At 31.9% G+C, this 25406-nt stretch overlaps 2 protein-coding genes across 7 annotated transcripts in view; one reads left to right on the top strand and one right to left on the bottom strand.

Moving 5' to 3' along the window:
- LOC106467973 overlaps nt 1-11698 on the top strand; it is a 43486-nt gene extending 31788 nt beyond the window's left edge. For 5 of the 6 annotated variants that reach the window (XM_022396222.1, XM_013928366.2, XM_013928365.2 and 2 more), the window contains 2 exons: nt 600-705; nt 10710-11698. In XM_022396222.1, the coding sequence (XP_022251930.1) occupies nt 600-705; nt 10710-10806 (203 nt within the window). In that variant the 3' untranslated portion in view covers nt 10807-11698. Of the gene's footprint in view, nt 1-599; nt 706-10709 lie in introns of those variants that run through there. The other variant, XM_022396221.1, reaches the window with a different exon arrangement.
- A 1751-nt stretch (nt 11699-13449) lies between these two features.
- The window catches only part of LOC106467972 (structural maintenance of chromosomes protein 2-like), an 80871-nt gene continuing 68914 nt past the window's right edge, over nt 13450-25406 (bottom strand). Inside the window, exons 15-23 of the mRNA XM_013928364.2 lie at nt 24226-24350; nt 22800-22993; nt 22232-22375; nt 17238-17432; nt 16707-16907; nt 16160-16285; nt 15792-15943; nt 14512-14659; nt 13450-14171 (exon numbers count right to left, since the gene is read on the bottom strand). Coding sequence (XP_013783818.1) covers nt 14040-14171; nt 14512-14659; nt 15792-15943; nt 16160-16285; nt 16707-16907; nt 17238-17432; nt 22232-22375; nt 22800-22993; nt 24226-24350 — 1417 coding nt within the window. The 3' untranslated portion in view covers nt 13450-14039. The remainder of the gene's footprint in view (nt 14172-14511; nt 14660-15791; nt 15944-16159; nt 16286-16706; nt 16908-17237; nt 17433-22231; nt 22376-22799; nt 22994-24225; nt 24351-25406) is intronic.

Genomic DNA, 25406 nt, shown 5'->3' with positions numbered 1-25406 from the left:
ATATCTATGGCCTTCAAAAAGTTGACGACTCTACATGTTTTGACGTTACAACGTCATCCTCAGGAGATAGATAGGCCTATATAATTGTGTGCCAGTTTAACGTTGAATATTATTTATGATTTTAAGCACAAAATGATTGAGGTCGGTCCCAAGGGCCGAGCCTGGGTTGAAAGAGTTAATTGCATAGCTCTAATACATGCATTTTTTTATTATTATTATTTCTGTCAATATTTATTAATTATTCATATATTAATTTATTTTTGATATAAAATATCCATCATATAAAATCTTTTATATTTTCTTTTTAAAGGCAAAACTATATTTAAGCAGCTGTTTTAGGGATTACTTTCATGTTATTTACTAAATAATGAAAATACAAAGCTATACATTTCAGAATATCTCAGTGCATTGTTTAAAAACTAATTGAAATATCTATTTTAAATTATAAATAACTCCAAGCAAAGAAAACTTCTGAAGTGATATTTAAAATTACCAAAACACATGTAATAAGAGTTACTTATTTCTGTGTCTAATATAGATTTTTTGTAGTTATCCACAATGCATGAAATTGTTGAAATTAATATTAATTTTTTTTGCAGAGAAAAAATATTGTGACATTGATGTGGGAATAGTTGCTTTGAAGGAAAAAGAAAAAGTCTGGACTGAAGCTGGACTTCATATTTTGATGTTAGAAATATTAGCCAGGTAACATTTTATCTGTTGATTATTGGGTGACTGTTAGTATTTGCCAACAATTAATTGGCAGCCCTGTTAATTAGTTACATTCAATTAATTGCTTAGTAGAGTGTTCCTCAAATTATGGCACCTACATACAAGCCCCCCCCCCCCAAACAAAAAGTGTTGGTAGATACTACTAGCCAATTTCCTTCTCTAGTCAGCAGTTACAAAAAGAAAGTTGGAAGGAGGTGATTCCATTTTTTTCCTTCTTGTCAGAAAGTCAAAGAGAGAAGAAGGGAAAAAAAAGGAAATTGAACCTAAAAGCCCCAAATCTGAAGAAACTTGAAGTAAAAAAAATTATAAAACTAAAATTGGGCAGAGTACAAATAACTTGTTATGTAACTTTGTACTTAACAACAAACATAATTTCAGTTACTTGGAAATTTAGAATAATTGAAAATGGTAATAATAATCAAAAACCCTAACTTCAATTAGTTAATTATTTTGGTGACAGTCAATTCAATTGTAATTTTGATTAATTTATTATTAGGTGTAGCTTTAATATTTGGAACTTTCTTTTAAAGTTTAGAAAAGTTGTCAATAAAAAAAACCCAGTTGTGAATCACTTTCTTCCTTGCTTAGCATAACGTGCTAATCATTCTTGTATGTTGTCTTTGAGACCTCCCAAAACACAGTGAAAGTGTCCTAACATTTCAGTTTGATACGTTACAAGCAACTTATAATGTTTACTAAAAGTCACATGGTCAGCCCGTAGGACCAAGCCCATATTGAGAGAGTTTGTAACCAGCTCAATGCTAAATGTCAGTGCATGTACTGTACATATGTAGTGTAGTGTAGTTGGCTAGGCTGTGGGCACCTACTGGGTGCATTCCAAACATCCTGGACAGACTACTACAAAGTGTATGTGTATGCAATATGGACATGACAAAGTGTGAAAATACTGTATATGCCTTTTGATGGGATTTTATCGGAATTGAACATCAGTTTTGGGGTAGAGAAAATAACAGATAAAACAAAAAGTTTTACTGCAAAAAAAAAATCTTTCAAATGTATTTAGGAGGTTTTAAAGATTATGCAAATGATATTTGAGATGAAAAATAATTTTAATATTACCATGAAAATCACTTTGCACTTGGACTGGTCAAAAAATAAAATAAAAAAAGTCTCAATATATTCACAGACAAAATGTACTTCATTACAAAACCTGATTTTTAGTGTAACTCTATATGGCATTGGTCAATTTGACTGACCTCATAACCTCCAAATAAAAATTAAAATGTATGTAAATTACCCAATTTTTTCTTTCTAGAATAGCTTCAAATTGTAACATGAAACTGCATTTGTTTATCCTAAGTAGCTTTAAACTTGTAACTGTATACATCTATTTGTATTTAAATTTTGTTTTATAGCATTTTGAACTGTGTCTAACTACTATTTGCACCATTATAAGTTGTAAAGCACTTGGGGAAAGTGCAGCTCACATTATGTTATCGAATTACATTACCCATAAGTTACTCTGAGCTGCTCGCGAATGTGGCTCATGAACATTTTTTATATTATTATTTATTTTACCTAACCTAAAGAGTTTCCTATTTTTAGTTACATTTATAATTATAATAATAATAATAAAAATAGAATATACATGAAAACAAGAAATATAGTACTTGCCCAGGTCTTCTTTTTCTGTCAACTGTCGATGACACTTAACCCTACTTTTTTTATGCTAATGGTAGTAGTGCACCAAATAATTTTTACTTAATTAAATTATGCATGAAAGAACATAGAATAATAGCATGCAAAATGCAGACAATGTCCCATACTTATCACAATTTTTCTGGCTTTTCTAACTATGCGACAAGAGCTGTTACAAAGCTTGTGCTAAAAGAGAAATTAACATTTTTTAGTACAGAATACAATACATTATTTTATATAAAAAACTTTAGCTTTCTATTGGTTATAAATAATATAGTACTTATTAAATGAAAAGGAGAACTATTGACAAATCCTGAAAGAGATGATGTGATAAAAAATCAAACCCCTCTTGCTTCAGTCACCTATTTGATGGCTCTGTAACCAAACAAAATTGAAGGCTATGAAAATTATAGTTTGCTTGAGTGAAAAAAAATATAGTAAATTACAATAAGTTTTGCACTTCTTGGAGGGGTGGTAAATCAATTATAGAAGAGCAGATGCCTAGAGAAAAAATAGCACTTCTTACACTAGGGGAAATACAGGGTTTAATTGACATACATCATAAAATAGCTGTTCAATAAAATTTTGAATGTGAGCCTACAAATGTGATGACATGGCCTTTGACCTGTGACCATAGGAAGACCTGTGTTGGTAGGGTTAAACAATAATCAGGTATGTAATGCTATTCAAAAAAGGCCAGTTTGCATCTTCAAAGAAAACAATGACTTTCTTATAGATGATAAACAAAAACACATTTGGGTTCATTTCTTTATAAACATATTTTAAGTAATGTTGAAAAGCACGATCAAAGTTTCTTGGTATATTTTCAAAGTAAAGACTGTGTATTTTGCTTTGCTTGTTGTTTATTTTCAAAATTACAAATAAGGATTGCCCTTGCTTCTCAAGATTGTCCAGACTGGAAAAATCTGAGTTTGGTTTGAAAATCACATGAAAACAAGAGTGTGTGATGGAATAGCTAGACTTTGCAAAGTGGCTAAATAGTGGGAATACAATTGACAAACATGCACAAAATTAAATGGAACTAGAGAAACAGTGGTGGAGAAATATTTCACAAAGACCCCTTGTTATATTGCAGTTTTTGGCATTACATAATTTTGCCTTTCATGGTACTGAAGAACATATGAGTAAGCCTGTAAAAAAATTGTGGCTATTTCCTTGGATTGGTAAATTACTGACTAAATTTGTTCAAGTCATTAAGAACATTTAGTAAAACTATACAAAATGAATTAATTGATTTAATGGCTAAAATGATGAAAGGTAAGACATTAGAGAATGTGAGGAAGGGGAAATATTCCTTTATAAAAAAGATGTGAGCCATGTTGAACAAATGACAATGATATTGAACCATGTTGAATGCAATACTTAGGAAATTAAAGGACTTTTTATTGGTTTTCTGTCAATGCTAGAAAAACAGGAATATGTCTATCTAAAATTATTTTGGCAGAAATATAAAATCTTGGCTTTGACATTTACTATTGTCATGGACAAGGCTATGATAATGATGCAATTATGCATGATGAAAATAATGGTGTAAAAGCAAGAATACTTCAAATCAATCTATAAGCTTTCTTTTGTTCCTTTGGTTGTCATAGTTGACCTTAGGAGATGCTGCTTCATCTTGTACAAGAGCTGAAATATTTTTTTTGTTTATTTCAAAGGCTTTATACTTTATTTTCAGCATCTTCAAGCAGATGGCACGTATTACCCTAAAACCACTTTCAGAAACTATGTGGGTGTGTTTCATAGATAGTTTAAAAGGTGTTAAATTTCAATTCGCAGAGGTCTGCGATGCTTTACTGGATCTATCAAAAAGTTGTAAGGGCAATCCCAAAATTCATGATGAATGTGATTCTCTCATTAATGGATTGTCATGATATTTGAGTATCTCTAAAATCGTGTGGTATCTTTTAATAAATGTAAACACCATCAGTAAATTGTGGCAGAGTAGTAACTTGTATCTGGACAATGCTGTAAAGCACATAAAAGAGTTTTGAAAATGGATTAGTGAATATAGATCAACAGGCTCTGAGTTGGCACTTTCAACTGTCACTGATTTTAGCAGAAAGTTTAGTTAGTGAAATTTTTTTTTAAAAAGGCAACACTGAATAAAGTAAAAAACTGTTTAATTATGAAAGTGAGGATGAATATACTAATGGAGTTAAAGAAGAATAAATTTTATTGTTGATACTGTTTGTGTACAAACTAAAACCTGATGTGTAGAAAGTTTGGATTTTTAAATATCAGAACTTGGCAATATCATAGAAAAGCTTTTGCAGCATGGCAGAGATTTTTTGATTAAACTCAGCTTCACGGGATCATGTGACATCACTGAATTAGAGACATACGAAGAATTTAATGTTAGGTATACAAGATTTTTCCATTTAAGTTTAATGTGAGAGCTATGATTTAGATAGTCGTATGGCATGAGTGTCAAATGTAGTTATTTAAGAAGTGATAGTTTATTGCAAATTTATGTAACTGTTTAACCCTGTGTTAATACCATCGGTTTGCCAAACAACATTAGTACCACGGGGTTGGGTCACATCCCATCCAGAAAAAAAATATAATAAATATGATTTATTATTATAACTAAAATATGTCTGTAAGTTAAGTATCTTGTGACTGATGCCATAGCATTTTGCTTAATTTTTTATTTGGTGAGGAAACTTTCTTCACTTTTGCTACAGGAGCATTTGATTGGATTCATAGATCATAGGTCTAGTGAAAGAACAGTGAACTTTAAAATCTGGAATCCAATATTATAGCTAAGAACAAGTTACATTGTTGCCCATAATGAGTAAGCTGGACGTGAACAGATTTTTTTTTCTTTAATGCAGAGACAATATTGAGATTATTTCTGGACTGCATGCTGTCAATCTCAGTCATCAGCCCATAAGCACATGACACTACATAACTGGAGGCAACAATGTTCTGACTCTGGGTGAAATCATGAAAATCACTTTGATCATGGAAAGTAAGTTTTGATGTACCAGTATCTTAAATTATCCAGCTTCTCCTGGGGAATCTTCAACAAAGAATGAATCATTGTAATTTCCAAGTTCCATTATGTTGGTGTTACCAACTGAACTCCCTCAAGTTGATCAGTTGCTTGCATCAGTTTTCAAATGTAGAACATGATGGCTAATGCTTTGGAAGTTACTTTCAGCAGTGGTCCAGCTTCTTTCATGCCAACTCTGACCACAGGCTATAGTGTGTGGGAAAAGCAGGGGTCATGTTCAGGAAGAAACTTGGATAAATTATCTGCAGATTTAGATTCATCCTCTGAATCACTTTCTACAGATGAGCTATCACCATCTCTCACACTAGGTAGTGTTTGCAGTTCAAACCCAGGCAAGCAGAAAGCCTTGATCATGTTGGATGCATTATTAGATGTCACATATTTATTATTTCATCATATTGAGCTGCAATGTTATCAGATGTTTGACACCCCTTGAAACACTGACATGCCAGCATGACTGTTTGCATTTTCCAGTCAAATATAAATTGACCAGTGACTCCAAGAAAGCTGCACATGTGTATGCTACTCCAGATATCCACAATGACGTTGATGTTGGGTACAAGTTGCAGTAGAGAGATGATTTTTTGTTGGACTTTGTCAAACGTGCTCTCGATAAATGTTATGGACAGATGCTTGCGACTGGGAAGAATATACTCAAAATCTTTTGACTACACCACTGAAAGAGGTTGCAGTGTATCAGCAATAAAATTAACAAGTTTGTGAGTGGTGTACTTCTGACAAGGGTGTGTAGACTTATATTTAGTCGATTCCGTACAGTATGCTGTAGGCATCTGTAGTTCAGCCTCATGATTGTGCTAGAAATATAAAAGCATATCTCAGTTATATAATATAGAATGGAGTTTATAAAAAAAAATTAATATGGTACAAAACATGAGAAATTTAGTTAACTATAGAATATAGTTTATAATAATAAAAAATATCATAATAAATAAATGTCATATAATATAGCATATAGTTTTTATAATAAAAATATATAATATTAAAAATTTAGAGATTTAGTTTACCTATATGATATTGTATAATTTACATAGAATATAGTTCATATTAAGAAAAATAATAAAAAGGCTTACATTCAGATGCATCAGCAGTTAGAAGTGGAAATAAGTCTACTCACAATATGTGACCAGACCTATCTGTTGGAAGTATGAAGTGTTCATGTACCACAGAAGACAAATTAGTAATCATTTCAAATTCTCTCAAGTGACGCGACTGGATTAATAACTATGTAATACAATAACTTTTAAGGTGGTTGTCATTATTACATCTGCAGCACATTAAATCAGGTCAATACTTTCCAGTCTAGAAATTGGATGAGTACAATAGTTCACATTTACTCTTACAATATTAAGTATCCACTAAATCATTCAGCAAGTATGAATTCTCAGCCATTGTATTTGAATGCAAGAACATATACTCCCAAAGATGTATTCAAATGCATTCAACTACAAATACCCCATGTCTGATGTAAGAAGACACCCATCTATGACTTGGTTGGCAATATAATAAACAGTAGAAGTTTGGAGGAACCAGACAGGAAGGAGACTGAGGCATCTGCTATCACCACAAGAGCTTAAGAAATGAAATGGAAGCAAGACAACAAGCACCTGCAAGTCTCAATGTGACATCCAGAATGTAGGTCTATGGGAACTAAAGGAAATCACAGAAAAAAAACACTTCACTGCAGAAACTATGGGAGAAAATCGAGCACAAGACAAAGGGACTTACAAAATAGAGAGGAATAGAAAGGAGTGCCGTACTGGATCTATTAAGGCAGTTGTACTGGGGAAGATAAACAAATCATAGTACCAAAAGAATATCAGACTCAAACGATGAAGTTGGCTTAAGAGTCTGTTGTGGGAGGGCACCTAGGAGTGAAGAAGATGGCAGACAGCATCACCAGCAACTTCTATTGGCCAGAGTCATTGGCTATGTGACCAGATTCTGCAGATCATATGACAATGCCAAAGGTCAGTACCTGGAGGAAAGGTAACCAAAGTGCCACTGGATGAGATGCTTCTTATAGAAGAGCCATTTAGAAGAGTAGGTGTGGACTTGATTGGACCACTAGTGCCTGTAACTGACAAGGGCAACTGGTGCATGATGATAGTAGTTGACTATGTGACACATTACCCAGAAGCCATAGCATTGTTGAAGATAGAAACAGAAATAGTAGCAGGAGCTTTCCTGGAAGTGTTCTGCAGAGTAGGAATTCCAAAAGAAGTCTTGAATGACAGAGTGGCCCAGTTTACCTTAAAACTGATGCAAGAAGTGTACAAACTCATCAGCACCAGGCAGCTCTTTACCACTCCATAGAAGCCCAGATGTAATAATTTTTTGAGAAAGTCAATGGAGTCTTAAAGAACATGCTGAATAAGATGTGCCAAAAGAGACTATGTGACTGAGACAGGTACCTGCAAGCAGTATTAATTGCTTACCGAGGAGTCCCCCTAATGAGTACAGGATTTTCACCATTTGAGTTACTGTACAGAAGAACAGTACAAGGTCTGATCCAGATATTGAGAGAATAGTGGACAGGAGAAGAAGAACCAGAAGTGAGGAACACAAACCAGTATGTGTTAAACCTCAGAAAATGATTGGAGAAAATCTGTCAATTTGCTCAAAAAAGTTCGAATGCAGCTCAAATCAGTCAGAAGCACTTCTATGACAATAAGGTCAATGATCGACATTTCAAGGTTGGACAGAAGGTCTTGGTCCTGCTACCAACAGAATAAAAAAAACTCATCCTGAAGTGGAAAGAACATTTTGTAGTGCAGGAAGTGGTCAACAGAGTGGACTATAATGTGAAAGTGGATGGGAAGACTAAAATCTGCCATGCTAATCTGTTGAAGAGGTATTTCGAGAGGGAAAACTAACGAGTGCAGCTATTGAGGTACAGATGGACATTGCATGTGTGGCTGTTATAGATGCAGAACCAGAAGATGGTGACTCCTACAGAATATGAAAACCTAAGAGTGCTATGTAGAAATGAGACAGACCTTGTGGAACACAAGATCAAGACCGTGATCAGGGATCCAGTCAAGGTGAAGTCCTACCAGATTCCATATACTATGAGAGACCTGACCAAGCAAGAGGTAATGTTAGAAATTGGAGTCACTGAGCCCTTGAATTCACCCTACTTTTCATCGGTGGCAATCATGAAGAAGAGAGATGGCTCAGACCTTTTCTGCCTAGGTTTCCGGAAGCTGAACCTCATGATGAAGTTCAACTCCGAACATATGGGCAACTCAGAGGTTATAATGGTGATATTTTATTGAGCTAAGTTCTTTTTCAAGGTTACTGAGGTCAGTAAAGGTTATTGGCAAATTGTGATGGAGAGAGGATGCAACCAGTTCAAGAGGATGCCATTTGGATTAGTCAACTCAGCAGCAACATTCAATTACATGATGAAGAAGACGTGCACAAAACCACCAACATCGAGCATTATGTGGATGACATTCTGACCAACACAGCCCATTGCATACACCCAGAGGTGCAAAATTAACAGTGAGAAGATAATGAGTTGGGCAATGTACTTCCAGAACTACCACTTCCACACTGAAATCATCAAGGGGACTGGAAATGTTGGTGCAGACTATATATACTTTGTGCATGAATTGAAACCAGTCTTTGTATATAGTATAAAAAAGTTGCAAATAGTTTTCTTGAAGAGGAGGGTTTTATTGTTAGATATACATGACTGTTTAAGTTGAATGTGAGAGTTAAAATTTAGTTACATGGTGTAAGTGTTAAATTTAGTTGTAACTGTTTAAGAACCATACGTTGTGTAGTTCAGTTGTTGTATTATTGCATCATGTTAGAACCTTTTAAGTTTTTCTCATTGTTTTAATTGAGTATTATTGCATCATAATATCTCTTAGTGTGTTGAATATTCTAGGCCTCTTTTGGGGTATAAATACACGTCCAAAATGTAGTTTGAGAGAATTCAAATTCGATTATGACAAAACCTCGTCGAAACGTTGTACATTTGCTGTTATGTTAAACTTTTTCTTGATTACCCATTCAAACCGTCTTCAAGCATTAGTAGTTTGAGTTAATTGTATAGATAGCTAGATCTAGACTTCGTGATTGTGAGTTTAGGCATAAAGAGTGTATTGTGACAGTTTTTAAAGTGAATTTATCACAGATTGTATTATAATAATAGAGCAGAGAAGAATAATTCATCTTGTCAATTGTGTTCCAAAGTAACTGAACCAGCTGGTGTGGACTTTGACGAAAAGAGACAATTATTTAAAGCTCTGGATACAACTGTGGTAACTAACAGTGTAATGAACATTTGTATATACATTTCACTTGTTTTATCATATTATTCTTAAACAAGTGAACTGTGTGTTGTTTATTCATTGTTGAAATTTATCGCCAACAAGTCACAGACATCTACTTTAAAGGATCTGGCCCATACATAAAACTTGACACTTAAAGTGCTTATTCTACCACCTAATATCAGTATAAACTGTGCCTTGTAACTTATAGAAAATGACTTGCATGAAACTACCCCAATGTATATATAGAACTTTGCATAGTCCTGACTGTTCCAGTTACTGTTGCTTTGGCAGAAAGTAGTTTTTCTCCTCTTAAGCTTCTCAAAACTTCTGTCATTTCTACCATGTTCAAAAAAAAAAAAGAATAAGGAATGCTGGCAATATTATCTATAGAAAATCTTGTATCAAACTTGAAATGTTTCTAGTCTGATTGAGGACTTTGGTGTGCAGAAGAATAAATACTGTAAATAATGTAAGTACATTTAATGAGTTGGGTTAAAGTTTGTACATATTTCATTTATTGATGTATTCAATGATATATTTTTCAAGTGTAAAAATATGAGTTGTATAAATTATTTTTAAAGTAATTAATTAGTTGTCAGTTTTCCTTCAATTGCTAGTCACATATAGCTACATTCAGTAATGCAGTTTCTGCCTAGAAACTTCCATGGCAAGAATGTTTTCTATGTTTAACCAGTAGAAAAAAAAAACAAGGATAACATTAAAGTTCTTGTTTCAAAACTATCTCATAGCAAATATGTCAGAAAATAAAGGTTTACAAAATTTCAGTGTGTAACTTCTACAAGTTACAATTAGAGGTAACCCAATGAATACAAGCCTTATGTTATGATTATAAGGGGTACATATAGTCTTTATTAGTGATTTTAAAATAAAATTTGATAATATAAAGCATGTAAAATAACCATTGTGATGCTGTAAATATTAATGTTTCTAGAATTTTTGATTATTTTTTCCAGGTTTTACAGAGACTATACTGAAGGAACTTTGCCTAACTGGACTATTTCCAAACTAGAAATAAAAAAATGTACTCCACTGGTTTCAAAGAGCAACTGAATGGGCACTTTTGATCTTATGTTTGAGAACTGAAATATGATTTGAGCTTCTAAGATACAAGCTATGTGAGAAGCGACAATGAAAACCGGAATATAATTAACGTTTTTCTCCTGACGTTTAATATTGTCATACATTAAATGAAAGATGTAAACAAGTATTAGGTATTTACCTTATCATACATTGCAATGTTTTTAAAGTTTTAAATGTTATATTATAAACAAGTTATTTATATAAAAGACCCAGATTTTATTAAGGAGTACCTACATTCATTCATGACAAAAAAACAAAAACAAATAAGAAACAATGAAGATTAATTCAGTATAGGTCACAATTCTAATGGATTTTTAAAAAAGTAATTTAAACGATCTCAGTTTTTGAAATGGAAAAAAAGAGGAAGATTTTATTCTATACATGGGTAATTGTCACAAATGAATAGAACATTGGAAACAAAATTTTACATTTCTAATATTGTTAACAACACATGTGCATCACATACCTTTTTTTTTATTAACTTGCCAAAATAACTTCTGGGCAGAGATGAGAAATTAACAATGTATTTAACCATCCTTTTACAAAGTGTAACCAATAGTATACAGGCTTATATAAACAAGTAAAGTAATTCATTTGTACATAAAAGGAGGTTCTAGATGGCTTGGATATTTATAGCCGGAATCTTTCTTTGAAATGTCTGCTGTTGAAAAGGTAACTAGACATAGCATGTAATGTGTAAATGTATACACATAGATAAGTGAAAAATATGTACAATGTTTGAATTTATTTTATTAAAATTGAGGGACTTGCAAGTTCCAATTATAACTGTGTAAATATCTATTAGTAAAGAAGTGAATATTTTGTTTGCTATTAAATTTACAGAATTTGTTCACCAAACAGAGTAAGTGTATGCGTTTTAAATTGAGATATATGTTACTTTAAGATAGTTTCCTCCAAACTTTACATATTATCTTTCACAAGTCATTTACTCTGGCCAAGGGATTACACAGATATGCCCAAGCTAAGATGTAAACTTATACATATCTTTCCTAATAGATGTATAAACCAGAAAGTCAATTCCACGTTGTGCCCTTCCTAGGGCATCCCATCTTTCAAAAATGTCAATAATTCTTTAGGATATTTGCTATTGGATAATTTATAACCAATAAGAAGAGAACATCCCAATTTACTGAATAAAATGATGCAGTAGCCATTGGGATAACCAGTTTGAAGGTTTGGCACCCTTTTCTTTGCCAGCATTGGACCTCTGCTTAACCACATAAGTGAATTATTTACCCAATTTCTAGCTTAGAAAGCAAGTAGGACTAAGTCATATTCTAATTTGCATATTTTAATAAAAAAATGGATTCTCTATGCAAATATCCACAGAAAGTGATGTTTTGCATTTGGTAGGACATCAAAGGAGCAATTCATTTCAATTTCTCAATCCACAGCAAACTGTCAATGTAGATATCTATAGTCAGCAAATGGAACATTTAAATCAAGCCCTTCATCAGAAAGGTGTTCTTCTCCACAACAATGCACATGTGGCACGTTTGATGCAACACAAGATTATGGAGTTGGGTTGGGAAGTTGTACCACACCCACCATATTCTCTGGATATTGCACCATCAGATCACCATTTTTTGTTTGCTGCAACACCATATAAAGGGGAAAACGTATGCAAATGTGGAAGCTGTTAAAGAGGACATCAACATGTATTTTGCTACAAAGCCAAGTGATTTCTTTAATCAGGGCATTAACAACCTGATTGTAAGATGGAAAAGCATCATCGATAAGAATGGAGACTATTTCATTTAATAAAAGTTGTTTGGGTTTTTTCATCAAAAAAAAAGCGACATTAATTTCTTGACAAGATTGGAGATGCAAGTGTCTTTTTTTTTATATATTTTTTGTTTGTTTTTAAAAAAAAGCAATTAAAATGTAGAAATTGGGTTAGATAAGAAAACTTCTAAATATTACTCATAGCACATGCTTGGCTATTGTGTACTTTGAGAGGGTCTAAGTGCAACTGTAATGAAATAAAACTGAAAAGTTATTAGCTATGTCTGTTACAATGTACAGGCACTCTAGAGGAAAAAAGTAACTTATATTTACATGATGGTTACAAAATCAGACCAATTGACCAAGGTCATTACATTTAGTGTAGAGAAAATGACATCTAAGAACTGCAAGATGAAAAATAGCATTTTTTATTTTTAACATAAACACTTGCAGTCTGTCTGACCCAGCAAAGGCTTCATAAATTCACAGATCTTTCATACAAATACTTCATTAAAAATATATTTTTTTTGTATACAACAACCTTGTCACATTTCTTGAAGATAATACATTAAAATAACCAAGCCAGTGTAGTGATATTTTTCCTACTCTGAGGATTTTAAAATTTTCTATTGGACTCTCAGGATATATAATGTTTCATCTGGTGATTTGCATATTCTATGCTCCAATCTCTGGTTCTAATGGAACATTCCAGAAAATAAACTTTGGACATGTTGTATATCTGCATAATTTGGTAATACAACATTAATAAATGATCATTTTTATGTAATATTCAATAATTTTAAAGAAATCATTAAAGAACAAATTTAATGGTAGACAACTTTTATTAATAATTGCTAAATACACAAAAACTGTACATTTCATTTTAAAACTATAAATGGGTAATATTATTACAAAAAATGAGATGATTTCTAGTGATCTATATAAGTTCAAGTATTTTTCCACATTGTAAAAAAATAAGTCCAAAGCTGTATTTATCCATCATATTTACACATACTTGTACTAAAGAAGAAGAAAACCTTTTATGTTACCACTGAAAGTTGACTGTCACAAAAGGGTTAGTGCATACTTTTTATTAAGTCAGCTGTTTCACCCAACCCCTAGCCACAAAAAAATGATTATATTCAAGATTTCCATCATATCTAATATCTTTCTAGGACAAAAATAAAACTTCTTTAACACAAAAAGTCATGCATTGTACTTTTTCTTCAAGGATAAAAAGAAAATTTATATTGTACTAATAAGATAATAGATAAAAAATCCTTCAGTTATAACACAAGTTATAGAGCTGGCTGAAGAAACATTATACTTTTTCAAACATAATCTCCAGAGCAATTTTATTGGCTGGAATACTGAAGATAGAAATCTGACAGTAAGATATTTAATGCTTTATACTATAAATTGTTTGAAGGTTGAATTATATAAACTTTCGACTTATTTTACTTTCTAGAAGGTCCTGATGATCGCTGTTGGGCAAAGCGGTTCACCGTTGATGATCCATCAATAAATTTGGTCTTGAAAAGCACATTGGCGTTGTTGAACATCCCATCTTTTAGTGACACGATGATAAACTGTTCATAGTAAAGTGAGCACATCACCAATTTAGAATCACACTCACCATCTTACAACTGGAGACATGTCATTAATATACATAAACAAGTATATTTAGCATTGGACAAGATCAATATTTAATCATTTATTTTGCAAGCAAAATTCAATGAAATTTTAAAAATCTACCTTAATCTTTAGTGAATGGTAGAAATTGTTTAAAAGACTACTCCATTCTTACATATACAACAAAGTGGAGAAGACCAAGCTTAGGTGTTTTCTTTCCACAGTTAAACACCATTATATATATAATTAGTGTATGTGCATATAAATAAAAATATAAAGAACTGAAAAGTTATAAACCTGTGAATGTTTGAAGTGGCTTCTCAGCATCTGACCAATGTTTTGAGTGTGAGAAAGGTCCAGTGCAGCATCCACCTCATCCAGAATGTAGATGGGAGCTGGCTTAAACAGCAGTAGGGACAGAATCAAAGACAGAGCTACCAAAGACCTGAATAACAGAGTTAAAAGAAAAAATACAAATGAGAGAACAAGCAGATTACTAGCAATTTTTAAAGAATGCAAACAGATAAAGACTACCAATTAGGGGAACTAAAAATAAAAAGCAAATAAAATTAAAAAGCACAAGTCTATCATTGTAGAAAGAACTTGTATAATCATATTTTTTATTCTGTGATTGATAATTCAGTGACATTTTTCTCTAAAAAAACAATTACCTAAGCCTTGAAAAAGACAGTCTGTTCTTATATTGCATTTTGTTATGAATTTCTCTAAAGCTGGGTTCTATTTGGTCATATTATGTTAAAGGCAGAGGCTAGTTCATTTTATAATGGATTTTCATATTAATTTTTTTTTCTGAGTCTGCACTAAAGTTTCAAGAACCAGCTGGGTCCTTAGTGGATGTATCTAACAAATAAATGGGTCTATTAAGGACATTATTTATTCATTAGTGTAAAGATGATTATATTTGTCCAAGAAGGGTAGTAAAAATGGCCATTCATGAGTGGTATTGTGATTATATGTCCAAGAAGGGTAGTAAAAATGGCCATTCATGGGTGGTATTGTGATTATATGTCCAAGAAGGGTAGTAAAAATGGCTATTCATGATTGGTATTGTGATTAAATGTCCAAGAAGGGTAGTAATTCATGAGTGGTATTGTGATTATATGTCCAAGAAGGGTAGTAAAAATGGCCATTCATGAGTGGTATTGTGATTAAATGTCCAAGAAGGGTAGTAATTCATGAGTGGTATTGTGATTATATGTCCAAGAAGGGTAGTAAAAATGGCTATTCATGAGTGGTATTGTGAATGTGTGTCCAAGAAGAATTACTTTTCTAATGGGGTAGTAGAGTAATAGTGATAGTGTGATTGTGGTTGTTAAAAAAAGGTGATAACATGATTATACTTGTCTAAGAAAGATTACTTGTTAATGGGGTTTCTAAAACTTTAATAAATACATTTATCAATGGACTATTTTGCACCATAAAACTTCAATGCTACTAGTCTGTCAAATAAATTACGAATAAGATCATGTAGGCACACAGATAGGACTAAACACTACATTAGATAATTGGATTCACTGTTTTATGCTATTTGCATACATGCCACAGCTAACTCTTACCTCTGCCCTCCACTGAGTTCATTCAGTGATTCCTTCCACACATCTCCAAAAGCCACTTTCACTTCCAAACCATCCAAAACTGACTTTCCTTCTGGAGGAATCAGCTTAGCATTGGTTCCAGGTAAAAGCATGGAAAATATGGAACCAAAATCCTAAGAAAATAATAAAGTAATAAACTGTATCCCCATAATGCTGATGTAACTGTTATAACAGTAGTTTTGTTAGCTACACTGACATACTTCTCTTATTCAACAGAAACTAAAAAAAATATATTTTATTTAAAATTATGTGTATAATTGAGTACCTTTATAACTTATAATATTGTATGAAGTGATATAATAAGCACTTCAGCTGCATTTAAATCAGACCTTATTCACTTTTTCCCATGCTTCCCTCAAGGCTTGGTTCTTCTTCTCATCAAGCTCTTTGATTACTGCAGCAATCTTGGACTTATCGTTCTCTACTATTCGTTTTTTCCGTAACAAATCTTGGTACTAGCAAAGAAAAAGAAACTTAATTGGTCTACATTAATTTTACTATGAAAAATATAAGAATTTTTTTTTTTTGTGGAATCAAGATACACCATTGAAAGAGAATACAGTAAGCATAAAGGAATGGAATTATTTGTACATTGTGAGAAAAGTCCATACCTTTACCCAAACTTTTCCATACACCAACAATAAAAACAACTTTGGATAACCTCGTATAGGATTCATAGCCAACTAATTAAATGTTCAAAGCTTTAAAACTTGTTGGCCAGAGCTGCTTAAAAATGCCTCTAGGATTTTGATGTTTTTTTTCTTTCTACAAAATACAATTAGCTATTTGAGAGAAACAGGGGGGTGGGGGATATATACCGTAAAATAAATTCTTTCTAAGCAACTTAAACTATTCAATTAAGTTTAAAAGTACCACCTGTTCTTCAGCTTTATTCATCATATTGTGTGCTCTCATATTGACATTTTTCCCCAGCTTATCCTTGGTTTCTTGAAGTTTCTGTATCCTGCGGCCAGCTTCCTTCGGATCATTGGCAACAAAATCATACTCTGTGTTCGAGACCCCAAAATATTGCTTTTCTTGTTCTATCCATTCATACTTCACAATCATTTGTTGAACCTGAACCCAAAAAATATTTGTTTAAGTTTGCTTTAAATAAAGCCATAACCATCCAATATTTAATTGAGTCTTAAAATAAAAAAACTTAAGAAAGAAAATTTTCAAAACTATTTTAAAAAACTGAAGTATGCTAAAATTATTACAGAAAAAACTCTAAAATATAATATTTTTTGCCACCGAAAACTCTCAGTAACAGGCATGCCAAACCTTGATGCAAGTTACTTGACTGTCCACGGCAAATTATTAAGTAGTACAAAATTACAAGCAGGGATATTTCCCGATCTTATATATATATCATTCAACAGGTTTTTTGGCACAACTAGATATTACCTTTTGTGTTGCTTCTTTAGTTTCTTTGTTTGTTTTATTGACATCATGCTCTAATTGTTGAATATGCAACTTCTTATCATCAATGTCCTTCCTCAAGGCTTCCCTCTCCTTTTGAAGCCTTCCTATTTCTTCACTTTGGGCCTTCAGATGTGCTTTCTGAGCTTTAACTTCTTGCATTGCTGCTGCAACCTCAGCCTGTAAAACAAGAAATGCTATAGTAAGTAAAAAATAGAAAATAACATTATTACAAAACCAACATTTGCTTTAAGTTTAATTGGGATACATAATGATCAACTTAAAATAAGGAAAAGCTAAAATTAGGTATAGGGTTTGTACAGTATCAAGACAATATTTTGAACACTTTGTATTGACCAACAGTCAGATTTCAAGGATCTAAAACTGGAGATATACAGATATCTATTTTGATACTAAGTTAACATGGGTCAGTACCATAATAAACTGGCTAGATACTAGAAAATATGTACATATAATGCAAGAGATACTGCTCATTCTAATACATATACTTTGCCATTTGCTTTTATTTCATTAAAGGATGGGCATGCTGTTATAACAATGTTGTGCTTCAGTCTTGTAATTACACAGGCCTGCAAATTTAAACTTCATAAAAGATGTTTTGGTTTTAATAATGGATTTTCCATAATTCAGCTACACAAATTCATTGTTTTCTATCATGTAAGGGTTTGTTACAAATCGGGAAGAAAAAAAACTCTTACTTAGATCAAATTATTATTTCATGTACCACAATGAAAATTTTTTATTATTATATTATGTTTGTTGATAAAAATACAAACTGAAGAAAACAGAAGAACGTTGATGTCAAACGAATATACATCCTGATTTTTATTGTGAAATCTACATTCTTTTGGTCTCAAACTGTGTTGTGGTCTTTCTTTTATGTATTGCATCTGGAGCATCTCGTTTCAATGACCAGCAGTTATCAGCCATCATGCTGGTGTTCCACCTTCCCTGATACCTCCTCTTCATTTCCCTGTTGTCTTGATGAAACCTTTCCCCTTGTTCTTTGCTGACGGCACCGATATTTTCAGGGAAACAGTCAATATGAATATGTGAGTGTAAGAAATGAACTTTCAAACTCATATTACAACCCAACTCTTTGAATTTATCAAGCATGTTATTGACAATATTTTCGTAATTAGGGTCCTTGTTTCCTAAAAATTTGTCAATAACATCTTTAAAAGCAATCCATGCTTCTTATTCAACTTTCCTCATTGTCCTTTCGAACTGTTCATCCAAAATCAATTTCTTAATCTGAGGCCCAACAAAAATCCCTTCTTTAAGTTTTGCTTCTGAAAGAGCTGGGAATTGCCCACAAAGATGCTTGAAACAGTTGCCATCATTGTCTAAGGCCTTTACAAACTGCTTCATTAAGCCCAGTTTTATGAGAAGTGGAGGTAATAGGACTTTCTTTGTGTCAACCGAACTTTCACTTTCATTGTTTCTCAATCCTGGTATCAGGCTGACTCTGTGTGGCCATTGCTTCTTTATCCAGTGCTGATTTCGTGCTTTGCTGTCCCAACAACATACAAATGACTTTTAAGTCTCCATAAAGTAGCCAACCATGTTCTTTGTATTTGACTTTATTAAGAAGAAGTTTGAGATTTTTGTACATTTCCTTCAAGTGAACCGAATGAGCAATAGGAACAGATGCATATATGTTACCACTGTGAAGGAGAACACCTTTTAGACTTCTTTTGGAGGAATCAATGAACAATTGCCACTCACTTGGTTCATTGACTGCAGCTCCAAGCATTGGTATTAATTCAGCAATTTTGTTGCAATAAACCAGTAAATTTTATTGCGAAAAGTATGGTGTAAACTGTTTCTTATGATTTCTGTACCAGTAAAATGATGTTCCTGGAGAAAGTAAGTTCTTAGCCTAAAGTCTGGACCCCAAAATTTCTGAAGAATCCTTTGGAAGGCCCAAATCTCTCACCAAATCATTAAAATATTCACATTAGAATATAAAATATAAATTGGGCAACATTGTGCAATAAACTTTATTTAAAAATATAGTAAAAACAACGTTTACTTTCCACAATATAATTTAAAGAAAGTAAAAATGACTACATTTTTTGGTAGCTTTCGCTACCATCATCAGAAGTAAAAATCTACACGAACAGTGGGGTTTTACACAAGAATGACTTTGTCACACTGGTGAATTATAGTGAGTCTGGCCATTCTTGTATAAAAACCCACAGTTTGCATAGATTTTTACTTCTGATGATGGTAGCGGAAGCTACCAAAACATGTAGATTCATTTTTAATTTTTAAAAATTTTATTGTGTAAAGTAAATGTTTTTTCTAAATTTTTAAATTAAGTTCACCTTGTGTGAAAAGTTGTGGTTCACTAGATGTTTCAGGTTGAAAAGATTTCCAATCATCAATTCTATTGACATCAGAATCAGATGAAACTGTATCAAGAGTCTCCGGTGGAGTAGGTACAGGTACATCAGGTCCATGAGCAACAGGTCTTATAGCAGATTTAAGGTTTGAATAAGAAATTTCCCTATTATTTTGAGTGTTGTAGTCTTGCACGTTACATGAGCAAAATAGCAGTCATCTGTGTGGTTTCTAGACTCACACCAGACCACTGGAACTACCAAAAGGCAACGACTTGTTTTTTACCTTTAGTCCATTGTCTCAACTCTTCAACACAAATGGTGCAAACTTTGTGTGGAGCCCATGATTTGTCTTGGTCCCCAAATTTATTCCAAAATATGCATAATATGCTTTTTAATGAATTATTTGTTTCTTTATAACAAATTTACCACATATATAACAGAATATGTTTGGGTCATTTACACAATCTATTGTTGCCATAGCAATGAATAAATAATATAGAAAAGAAAAAATAATGTCAAAGTGCACGCACAAACAAATACTATCCAGAAATGACATGTCATGCAGCCTGTAAACCATTTATATACTAGTGGTGGGTTCTAGAACGATCAATAAGATTCTCACATCGCAATTGGTCTAGAGAAATCTATAGCCAGTGGTTGTCAACATTTTAAGCATTACAAAATGTGACCCGAATTCAATTAAAATGTTTCACTTATGTTAAAGTACATATGATGTTTTATGAAAAATCTGTATGCGATGAAGAAAAGTGGATATTGTTTTTGAATTCAGCATACAGGAAATACTGTAGAACATGTAAAACTTTTAAGACAATAAAACCATTGCAAGCCTGTGTTATCACAGTAAATTAAACTCTTGTAAGTAATGTTTACAAATTATTAGCAAAATGAATAAGAACTGGCAAAACACAGGTGAACTGAATTATGAACAGTGTAAAACAAGATGACTTTTCACTAAAAATTACTAGAACAAATGAAAAACAAAGCTCTGCAGAATTATGTGAAGTTAAAATTATACAACCTTTCCTGTATGTATAACATTGTCTAATATGTACAAACAACAAGATATATTAAACAAGAATCATTTGGAATCCTCTCAGTGTCTGTAATGACAGCTTTATTAATGCTAGATTTGAGGGTTTTTTTTTCTCTAACAGGGGATTACACAAAGAGTACGTTATATTCTGCTGATACTCACTGGTACTGAGTACCAGAACTTACCATATTTTTAGGAACATAAGACGCACCCTTATTTTGAGGACAAGGTTTTCGGGGAAAAAAAGCTACAGTCGCATTTGAAAGATTTTTATTGAACAAAAATTCAATTTGATACTTTAAAAATTAGTATATATTGTTCTAAACACAAAAGAGCTCAAAACATCAAAATAGGAAAAATCAAAAACAGGTTTAAAGTTATTTAGTTTGGTTCAAAACCTACAAAATCTTCATTGCTTTCACTGTAATTTAGTTTTTTATTATTTAGGGAGCATTATAAATAGTTATGTTTTTAAAAGAAAAAACTACCATTGTTATAAATAACACATTCAATTGAATTAAACTATGTATGCCTATTTAAATATATTTACACATGGCTTGTGTATATTGTATATATACGTATATATTATTCATACCTTTGGTGTATAGGACGCAAGCAGATTTTGACATCAAATTTTAGGGTAAAAAAAGTGTGTCTTATACACAGAAAAATATGGTATTTATTAAGCCGGTACTAGTACTTTATTTGAACTGCTTTGTTGTTTTATTTATTTATGTATACATAAATGTTTTTTCTTTTTCAAAAATAGGTCCACTTCACCCAGTTGAGTACCTCTACTGTTTTTTTGAGAATTTCACCAATGTCAAAAACTAAATTGAAGCTTGTGAGCTCTTCAATCATTTCAGATGCTAGCTGTTTGATTAACTGCCTTCTAATGAAAATAAAACTAAAGATCTATTTTGTCTGTTAACACTGGTTTAGCTACGGGTATTGTTGGAAGATATGACAAGTTTTTTAATATTTATTCTACTATTATAGCAATAATTCAATTTCAATTAGATTTTGATAAAAGTAGTTAAAATGCTTTACTCATATCAAAGCCTGCAGTTCAAGGCTGTCATGTCACATAACACTGAGCTTCAGTTCCCCCTCCGTCCCATTAATCTCAAAAAAGTTTTGCATAAAAATACTGGGGCAAAGCTCAAATTTTAAATGTGTGATTCCTTGACTGTCAAATTACTAACAGCTGAATGCTATCTGCAGACAAAAGTAGATAAGCATTCGTTTATAGACGGCTTTTATGAACCACCATATCATGAAAAATGAAGACGTATATTAGGGGATCAATTTTTCAAAGTTCAACTGTCCATTTTAAATTTTCTAAAGCTTTGGCAATAAATTGCATACTTTTACATGCTTTTCATGCAATGATTTGAAAGTTTCTAAACACCCATAAGAACCCTGTAGCTAGATCTTTAACCCGATGACTACCCGATCTTTAAAGGAATTTCAAACACTTAGTGCTAAACAGCTATTCCATAAGATACTAATTTCATTTTATCAAATATAAAAAAAGTAGATAATGGAATCTGTACCTTTTTCTCCTTCAGTGTATCACCTAATGCCTCAGCCTGTTTTTCATACCCTTGGATAGCATCATCGATAGCTTTCATTTGTTCAGTATATGTAGACAAACCTTTCTGTAGCTCCTCCACTTCCAGCTTTAAACTTTCAGCTTCCTGCCATTTCCCAGAAAATCTCATGTAGTTACACTATTGTAATCTTTATTCTCTGATAGACTTTAGTTATGAAAAAGGACTGTCTGTTAAATTATTTCTTCTCTTGTGATCATTTTTTTAGTAATTACATCAACTCTACTCACACTACTTAATGAAGAATTGGTACCTATATTGAGAAGTGTTTTTGGATAATCCTTGTGTCAATTCTAGCTACAAAATATTCACTTCCAGTAGTTTTTCAAGTAATTAAAATACTCAAATTCTATTGTTCATACAGAAAAAATAAAATATTAGTGAGCCAGTACAATCTGGAAATTTAAATAAAGTTGTCTGTACAAATACACTTGAAATAATATTCACATTTCTTAACAAATTTGTGTCATTCAGTAACAGTAAGACAGTCACACAAAATTAATACACATACCTGTTCCTTTTCTTTGGTTAATTTGCTTGATTCCCCTGCCTTTTTCTTACACTTACTGATAGCTTCTTCTGCTGCTCGAAGCTCTTGCTCCCTTACAGCTTTTGCATCTTTAATCTTAATTTCCAAGTCTTTCACCCGTTCTTGAGCCTTCTTTTTGACTTCAAGACACTTTGTAACTGTTGTTTGTTCTTCCTCTGTAACAAAACATAGCAAAATCCATGTTACACTGATATAAATATTTAACAATGTTATCAGATGTTCTTCCTACTGGCCTTTCTAAGCTACGTTTACTACATTCTAGCCATAACGTATGTCATATTTAAAATTTAATCTTCAAATTTTTTGTGTAGTATTTACCAGTTACTCTTAAAGATTTTTTAAAATTAATTTTCCTTAATTTCTTATATGTTAAAAATAAATATTATTCACAGAACATTCTTACATCTTTCATAAAAATTTAAACTATTAATACAAAAACAAACAAAATTTAATAAGTTATATATAGTTCAATATGAAAAATATTTAAAAGCATTAAGTATACAGTACATTTCAACACTTAAATTACTGATGGTGGTGTCCGTATGGATTGGATTGGCTTTCTAAATTATTTATGCAACAATATGCTCATGCGAGTTTGATAGTTATAAGATACCTATTAATATATGAGCCATACAAGGATCTTAAACAAAAAATACCATAAAAATTGCATTTAATTCCAATAAGTACTTATGCAATTTACATGGAAAATTATGATTTCACCCATTTTTTTGGTCAGTTCCTTATACTGACAACTGTAATAAGCAAATACATAACATTACTCTATATAATGTAATAAGTAGGCCTTCATCAAAACTGAATGGTATAAACACAAGTCTATAGTTTGAGGTTTAAATAAATATTGTAAAAACAGTAAAAAATATGTAAGAGAAAAAATTTAAATATGAAATTTATGAAAATTATAAATACAAGACATTTATAGAAAAATTTTAAAACTGGTTCAAGGGTATTCAAAAGCAATTTGTATAGACAAGGAGGAAAATTTATGTAAAATGTAGTGACCAGATGGAGAATAAACATGTTCAAAACATCGTTTCTATTATAATAATTTCAACTTATTTCTAATTGAGGAATAATTTTAAGTGACTTTCTCACAGAATAATTATGTGGAATTATCATTTTCGAAAATGAATCTTAAAGTTGCCGAGTTACTTTGAGTATAAAATTGGAACAAATACAGCAATGCTATGACCATGTACTACTTCATATTTCAAAAGACTATTAAAAATAATAATATTAAATTTAGACTAAAGAAGTGCCTAAAAATGTACATGATCTTATTGCTTATAGCAGAAACAATAAGAGGTAATTTAAGAACTGGATATCTGAGAAACAAAATTTATAATAAACAATAACACAAAGCTCATACCAACTAACTTCTGGAACCTCTGCAATTCTTCAAGCTGTTGATGGTGAGTACTTTGTTGTAGCCTGGACTTTAAAAGCTCCATCTCATGTTGTTTAAGATCATATCGTTGCTTCAAGCTTCGGTACCTGATTTCAAACAAATAAAAATTTATTCATCTTATCATATTTATGAAAAGTTTAATTTATAAAGTTCCAGCAATTATCAGAGTTTGCAGACTAGGCTAAAGGGTTCAAACTATATCTTAAAATTATGATTAATACATCTGTAGAGTATAGAATATTTTAGTCAAACTTTATATTCTGGCATATGAATCAGGCCATCTATTCACAAAGGGAAAAAATACAGGAGGATTTTATCGGTGATTCAACTTAAGTAATCAATTAAGTTGATTTTTTATTATTTTATTGATTATTTTGTGATCGTTTAACACAACTTTTCATACTTATAATTTTCTTTTAGCCCACACTATCCATTCTGTGCAGCTTCTACTTTGCTAATTTAAAAAATATAGAATTCAAGGTATATTCACATTACATTTTTCAGAAGGGAGAATATAAAATGCAGTGTCTACCTTTTTTCTCCCAAACTTTTTATTTTAACTACACAAATACAACAGGATTGGGATGTATACATATAGAATACACTAATAAAATATAAAATAATATACATTAATACTGATTCTGGGTTAGTCTGACAATTCATCAATTTTCTTTTGCTTTCATTAAACATCTGCTACTTTAACAACTCATTTAAATTAGTTTTGTTACTATCAACCATTATTTCAACAAGTTTTCTAACAAGGCTACTAAGTTCTCAATAATCCATGTGTATTACAAGTCTTTCTTTTTGAAATCTTTCAAAGTCAGCCCAGATAAATACAAGGAAAGCTTATATTTACTTCTTAGGTTATATCTTTCAAAGTCAGCCCAGATAAATACAAGGAAAGCTTATATTTACTTCTTAGGTTATATCTTTAAAAGTCAGCCCAGATAAATACAAGGAAAGCTTATATTTACTTCTTAGGTTATATCTTTCAAGCAGTCAGCCCAGATAAATTCAAGGAAAGCTTATATTTACTTCTTAGGTTATATCTTTCAAAGTCAGTCCAGATAAATACAAGGAAAGCTTATATTTACTTCTTAGGTTATATCTTTCAAAGTCAGCCCAGATAAATACGAGGA

This window comes from Limulus polyphemus, unplaced genomic scaffold (assembly GCF_000517525.1).
Source record: "Limulus polyphemus unplaced genomic scaffold, Limulus_polyphemus-2.1.2 Scaffold2816, whole genome shotgun sequence".
In the NCBI taxonomy this organism is placed as follows: Eukaryota; Metazoa; Arthropoda; class Merostomata; order Xiphosura; family Limulidae; genus Limulus; species Limulus polyphemus.
This window is presented reverse-complemented; position numbering and strand designations above follow the sequence as displayed.